A 7554-nucleotide genomic window follows, 5' to 3' on the forward strand; every position below is an offset into this window, starting at 1 on the left:
ACAAGAAAAAACACGCACGGCTGTTTGCTGTAGTACCAGGACTGACCAGTGAGCGGCAGCATGGTTCCCAAATGACAGTCCAGTGGATGTCCAATTACGATGTGTAAAAGACCGCATGGGGGGGGGGGGGGAGATTTAGTACTCTGTCATGTCCCCGTTTCTTAATACTGGTTCTGGGTCAAATCACTACAAAGCAATAAGTTTGCCTGATGTAATGTGTTTTATTTCAATGTATGACGTGTACACTGACATTAGAGCGTACACCAACCAGTGAACAATACAAATAAGCCCCAGCTGCCACATACAACCTCCAATTGAGAAGCTGTCATACTGTATTCTCCCAAGTGTGATTCAAGGTTACAGTATATTAAAAGATGCATGGAGGGGGAAAAAACCAACCAAAAAATAAAATAAAACACTGTGACTATACAACAGGAGCTTACCAAAGTGCTAAGCTTGTTTGAAAAATAAAATGTTTACACACAAAAAACATTAAAAAATTGCTGTAAGACCTTGTTGAATAACATTTGCAAATACAAAACAACAACCTGAAACGTGCTCTCACCAACAAACTCACATAAAATAAGGTAAAGCCTAGTAAACAAAACTGCCCTCACTGGATACTTTATTAGGTATGGTTTCACAAACTGCAGCGGCCCAAAAACATGTACACACTCCTACTCAAATGCCAGAATTTTTTTCATACAGTATAAAAAATGAGAACAAGAATTATTTCAAAACTATTTCCACCATTGATGTGACCTATAACCTGTAGAACTCAAGTTTTGTTTTGTTTTTTTAAATCTTAAGATGCTAAGTAAAAATAAGTGAAATAATGTGGTTGCACAAGTGTGCACACCCTCTTATAGCTGGGATGTGGCTCAAACTCATGTTCAATGGGAGTCAGCACACACCTGCCACCATAAAGTGCCTCTGATTCAACCCAAATAAATTGGAATTGTTCTAGTAGGCCCCTGACATTTTTTTGTTTTGCTTTCTAGGAGAGCCCTGAAGGTTCTGTGCTAACACCGTCTGCTATTTCAAACTGTTCATAATTGCGTCCACCTTCTCTGTCACACCATAACACTTTTCCCCACATTTGGGAGATTCTATTATGGTCTGATGAATCCAAGGTTGAACTTTTTTCCCCATACTTCCAAAAGGTATGTTTGGCGCAAACACAACACTGCTCATCACCAAAAGAACGCCATACAAACAATGATGGTTTTCTTCAGCTGGAACTGAGACAGGAATTAGGAACAGTTCCAAACAGCAGTCAGTGTTACCACTAAACCTTCAAGCTTCTGTTAGAAAGCAAAAAAAAAAAAGTCTGGAAAGGCCTATTTTTCTATTTATCAGAGGCACTTTAAAAGATAGTGCTGGTGTGCGCTCACTCCACGTTTAACATGTTTAAACGTTATCGGTTAATTCTAAACACAATCAGAGTTATAAAAGGGTGTGCGAACACATTTCAGTTGTTTTTACTTCCCCTCTCAAAATTATTTCATTTTTTGTTTTTTCTTTCAGAGTTGTATTTTTAGAATCCTTGATCTTGGTCTCTTGTTTTTTTTTTTTTAACACCACAAAAACCTGCCATTTAAATAGGTGTGTAGAATTTAAATACCCACTGTGCATGCTAGTTATCTTGACACCATCATGGATGATAATTTAACTGTTTTATTTTGAATTTAGTGATGTCAAACTGTACCTTATCCCAAAGTGTTTCTAGTACAGTATTTCAGCCCTCCACAAAAAAAAGAGATTTTATTTGTACAGGTGTACCTAATGTTGTGGTCTGAAAGTGTACAAGATGATCTGTGAGATAACCGGTATATAAGAGACCATGTAATTTAAGTTCATAGTTTGGCTTTGGCCCATTTAACACCCACACTTAGGGTCTAATGATACACACCGTCTGCACTGAAGCATGTAGACGTACACACGTGCGTGCACATACGCACACACACACACACACACACACACACACACACACACACAGGAAGACATCTACTTGTCAGGCCCCTTGCTGTCCTCGGTGTCGTGGTTCCTCCTGTCGTGGGGGGGGCCTCGATAGCCTCTGTGCTCGCGCCTATCGCGGCACTCCTGGCACTCTTCTCCCTCCTCGTCATCCTCGTGGATAATCTCCACCTCTAGGCGGCCGATGTAGAGGGATACGGCACACAACCAGAAGAGAGCCACGCTGCCCACCACGGCCCCGTGGATGAGCAGGACGGGCACGGACAGCAGCATCAGCCTCCGCAGCGCCACGAGGCTGCCGACATAGGAGGCGCCGCCGAAGGACACGCAGGCGCCACCCAGGATGAAGAAGGCTGTGGGAAAGCAGACATTGTATCATTACAAAGCTCCAATTCATTTTCTATTCAAGTGATTCTGAAAGTGTGGCACAGGTCAGTTGCATTTAACTTTTAACTTTTGCATTTCATCATTAAGAACTATTTGTTTTCAAACATTTAGGTTTTTTTTTTAATTAAATGTGCTGAATGAGTTATTTTACAAAAGTATTGTTTCTGAGAGGCGTTTGTATTATTTTGTCTCTCTAAAAAGCCACATCGACAACTCTGCTTTGCTCAGTTACCGTATGCCGCCTCTCGTCCGACTTCACTCTGCACGAAGGCAATGACGCCGATTCCGGTCGCCAGCAGACCATTACGAAACCATGAGAGGAAACCTGCACGACATTCAAAACCCCAAGTCAGGGACAGAATGATTGAGGATTCAAGCCATTTAACAAACAAACAACAAACTTATGTAATCTATACAAAAATTACACTGACGCTATATATATACACGTGTAGGTAGTATCCATCCATCCGCTTCTCCTCACAAGGGTTGCGGGCGTGCTGGAGCCTATCCCAGCTATCATCGGGCAGGAGGCCGGGTACACCCTGAACTGGTTGCCAGCCAATCGCAGGGTCACGTACAAATGAACAACCATTCGCACTCACACCTACGGGCAATTTAGAGTCTCCAATTCATGCATGTTTTTGGGATGTGGGAGGAAACCGGAGTGCCCGGAGAAAACCCACGCAGGCACGGGGAGAACATGCAAACTCCACACAGGCGGGGCCGGGGATTGAACCTGAGTCCTCAGAACTGTGAGGCTGACGCTCGAACCAGTCGTCCACCGTGCCGCTGTGTAGGTAGTATATGTTTTTTAAATTAATGTTGTGAATAATGACAAATAATTTGAGTCAATTCTAATGCAGTTTTGACAAGTACTGAAGGAAGGAAGTCAGAAAAGTAGTTTTACGCAAAGGAAGGAAAGCAAATGTTTTTTTGACTCAGGCTAATTTAATTTGACCTCCTCTCAACTTTTCAATGCACGTCCAACTGTTCAGTGTTGCACTGCTCTTTGAACAACTTTCTGTTCTCGAACAAGGAGCTGAACAGTCATGAATGACCAATACATTTCCTGGATCAATTTGAATTGGTATTTAACAGTCCTCTTCCTCATGCTGTTCACATTTTGACATCATGAGACCAAGATGACGCCTAACTTTAAACAACAGCACCTCGCCAGTTCTGACAAGATGCTCTCAAAAGGGAAGTGGCCACTGAGCTTAAGAGTGTCACACAGTGCTCCCAACAGGTTGTAACAGAAATACAGAAAGACTGGAAGTGTCACAGAAAGGCATTGAAGGCCTTGGAAATGTATTGGTCTGTATGAAATGTTTCTGTTTGGAAACAGCCGGATGTGCAAAAAGTATTGAAACATTCAACAGTTGCATTCAAAAGTTTAGAGAAGGTCCATTTCAGTTTCCTTGGAGAGGTTATTAGTGTAAAGTAGTCCCGCGCTATATCCCGGTCTACGCTTTGCGCTGCCGCTATACTGCAGATTTTTTTGGTAAGTGTTATTATAGTTGTTAGTCTAATTTTTGTATACTGTTTGAACAATATATTCATCTTATCCATTGCTATTTCTCGCTTGCTCAATTACACACTGAAAACGTGTTGAATTTACTTAATTCATACATAAGTTGCACATGATTAAAATGTGTTATAATAACATTTATTTTTGAGGAAGAGGAGGAAATAATGTCAGTTTACCACATTTTAATCACGTGTAACTGAAAATAAGGTACTTTTTCTGTGCATGTGTTTGTATTTTTTAAAAAACATTTAAAGACTAAAAAAATGCATCGTAAATGCTATAAAAACATGCCTTGGGTCAGAGTGTAAATAGGGTATTTTGATTAGATCAGATGACAAAGATATTATGGAGTCAGTTAAAATTCATATTTGCATTGTTTATATGTTATGTGCGACACGGTGAACGACTGGTTAGCGCGTCTGCCTCACAGTTCTAAGGACCGGGGTTCAATTCCCGGCCCCGTCTGTGTGGAGTTTGCATGTTCTCCCCGTGCCTGCGTCGGTTTTCTCCGGGCACTCCGGTTTCCTCCCACATCCCAAAAACATGCATGGTAGGTTAATTGAAGACTCTAAATTGCCCGTAGGTGTGAATGTGAGTGCAAATGGTTGTTTGTTTATATCTGCCCCGTGATTGGCTGGCAACCAGTTCAGGGTGTAACCCGCCTCTCGCCCGATGATAGCTGGGATAGGCTCCAGCACTCCACGACCCTTGTGAGGAGAAGCGGCTCAGAAAATGGATGGGTGGATATATGTTATGTGATACATGCATGTAACTTCCAGCAAGTTTTCAACCATAGTTTAGCTAAAAATGAAGTTTTTATGACGCATATTTAGGCCTCCCCGAACATACCCGAAGCTCAAGACTCTATCCACCGCAAGGGCTACCAGAATGCAATTGACAAATACAGCGCACTACACTCAATACGCAATGGCGAGCAACGTGTTGGAATATGAGGAGGAGGAGGAGGATTTCGACATACAGGAGCACCCAACTGAACTTGGCATCGTCAAACCGTACATGTTTGAGCCGATCAGGAGGTCGGAACCTGACAGTGACGACGGCGAGCAGCCAAGTAGCAGCTGCACAACAGAGAAAGAGAGTAGCCACCGGCTCCATGTGACGGTATGTCAAAAGCATGTCTCTTTATACAGTCATGGCTTAAAATATGGCACCCCATAGGCAAAAAGTACAAACGATAGTACTGAAAAGTACTGCGTGGGTCTTTTTTTCAGACTCCCCAGTGCATAGTAACCATAATAGAGTCGTGGGTATATACAAGGAAATCCTCACCTCGTCTGTGCCACTTCGCCGCTGCGAGATTGAGTTCTCTTGCTGGCGGTTGAGGTCCGGATGGCCGCAGGAAAAATAGTTGGCACCGCAGCTGGTTTCAGCCTCTACCTCTGTATCCAATGCTTTCTGCTACGTCTTTCTCAAAACACGCCGGTTCAAAGTGATCGGCACAGTTTGGAATGCTTACTCGGCACCCATAGCTGACCACGTTTCTTCCCCTGTCGATTGACTTTCCCTATCCACTGGTCACGTTTTCCTTTTTCACTTGGAAAGCCCAAAAAAACTCTTGCCACTGCCTGAACCATTTGTACAACCAAATGGCACACAATGAACCATCATGACGTCGTTAAATCATGAGACAACAAATATACAAGGACGGGAACAACAGCACACAACCCCGAATGAACAGGATGTTTGGCTAGTGTGACGTCAAAGCGCCGGAAAGAGACAAGAACATTTTTAAAATCGTTGTCCTTTGAGCTTTAACTGTTTGCCAGTAGTGTATTTTACACATTTAATCCTTTTGGGTAACCAGAAAATGTTCGAAATGGTACTATCAGTCCCTCTAAAACCCGGAAGTCGATTTGAATACAAACGACAGTGCACAATCTCTGCCACTTTTTCCAACTTAGCGTCCTTGTAGGCACTGTGTTTGTTTAAAAGCTTAATTGTCGACACAGCTTTTGTTGTCATTACATTGTGCTTTCTAAGGTGAGGCCGGTGTGTTTTTCTGTATTTTACGCTTAAAAAAATAAAATAAAACAGGACTGGTTGGGGCGGCACGGTGGCCGACTGGTTAGAGCGTCAGCCCCACAGTTCTGAGGTGCGGGGTTCAATCCCCGTCCCCGCCTGTGTGGAGTTTGCATGTTCTCCCCGTGCCTGCGTGGGTTTTCTCCGGGGACTCCGGTTTCCTCCCACATCCCAAAAACATGCATTAATTGGAGACTCTAAATTGCCCCTAGGCATGACTGTGAGTGCGAATGGTTGTTTGTTTCTATGTTTGTATGTGCCCTGCGATTGGCTGGCAACCAGTTCAGGGTGTACCCCGCCTCCTGCCCGATGATAGCTGGGATAGGCTCCAGCACGCCCGCGACCCTAGTGAGGAGAAGCGGCTCAGAAAATGGATGGAAGGACTGGTTGGAATGACCCTGGCGACTTAAGGGAAGTTGCGGTCTCGCTCATGTGGACTTTGCTACATTACCTGTTTCGTGAGACTTCCTTAGCATCTGCAAGGGAGGAAAACTAATTAATTTCAACCCACAACAAACTAAACCTTCCAGTTACTTCGTTGGCTACCAGAGCGTCCGCCTTGTCGAGGTCTGTGAGCGGGTACTGCTGCTGCGGTAGTTGTTCCGGTGGCCGGCTCTTCCCCCACGGCCCCTTCTCCGTGAGCTGCCGCCGCGCCGTGCCCGGCAGCACGCCGCCAGGAGGCCGCGGCAGCCCCGCGACGACACGGGACAACTCGGACGCGGCCATGGGCAACTGCCGCCGCATGAACAAGCGCAGGAAGGCCATCACATCGCTCGTGGAAGGATAGCCAAAATCGAAAGATTTGTCAGTGGGGCGAGGAGGGGGAGTAGCATAGCACGTCAACACGACCTCGATGGGAACTCTGAACTTTGACGGAGTCAAAGAGCAACAAGAAGAGGGAGAGCGACGCAGTAGACCGGGTGAGTACAATCTTCGCAGTGCCCCCCGTGGTTGATAAGAGAAGACATGACAGAATATAGTCAAACACACGGTGACGCCAGAGAGTCAAATATCACGGAGAGAGAGAGAGAGAGAGAGAGAGAGAGAGAGAGAGCTACGCCATGGTACTGCAGAAGCCTGGCTAACCGACATGTGCTTAAGTGGCGCCCATGTTGGAGAGGTCATCATTCCCATAGAAGGCAATGCATGGACATTAAATTTAGTCGTAACTTGCTTATTTCCCAATCGATATCATGAGGTTTACTTTTTTTATTTTTTTTGTCAACGCCAAAGCGTGTGCTATCAATACATACAATATGAAAAAAGGCCCCCAAAAATATTTTTCATATGAAAGGTTACTCCCAGGTCCCTTGTCGTAATTCTACTGCGTTGTACGCAACCGTATGCAGCACAATGTACCGGCGTCCTTGGTCTTTTGGTTTTCTTGTCATTCACACACTTGGAATGCGCTGACGACTTTTACCCTTCCTTGCTTAGCTTCACCGTAGGCACACATCTCAAAAGGGGCGTGTCGTATCTACATACCTATTCATATCTATAGACAGACAGACCCTCATTCCAATGAAGTTGGAACATTGTATAAAATGTAAATAAAACCAGAATACAATGATTTGCAAATCCTTTTCAACCTATATTCAATTGAGTACACTACAAAGACAAGG

At 44.3% G+C, this 7554-nt stretch overlaps 1 protein-coding gene across 1 annotated transcript; it reads right to left on the reverse strand.

Annotated features, from left to right (window-relative positions):
• Positions 1-201: 201 nt before the first annotated feature.
• Positions 202-6839, reverse strand: tmem160 (transmembrane protein 160). Its single transcript, XM_061782375.1, has 4 exons — positions 6479-6839; positions 6384-6408; positions 2597-2689; positions 202-2330 (listed from the first exon to the last, which is right to left on the reverse strand). Exons 1-4 carry the CDS (start codon positions 6695-6697, stop codon positions 2008-2010), a joined length of 660 nt encoding a protein of 219 aa, XP_061638359.1. The 5' UTR covers positions 6698-6839; the 3' UTR covers positions 202-2007.
• Between the last annotated feature and the right edge of the window lie 715 nt (positions 6840-7554).

Source organism: Phyllopteryx taeniolatus, chromosome 8 (genome assembly GCF_024500385.1).
Source record: "Phyllopteryx taeniolatus isolate TA_2022b chromosome 8, UOR_Ptae_1.2, whole genome shotgun sequence".
Lineage (NCBI taxonomy): Eukaryota > Metazoa > Chordata > Actinopteri > Syngnathiformes > Syngnathidae > Phyllopteryx > Phyllopteryx taeniolatus.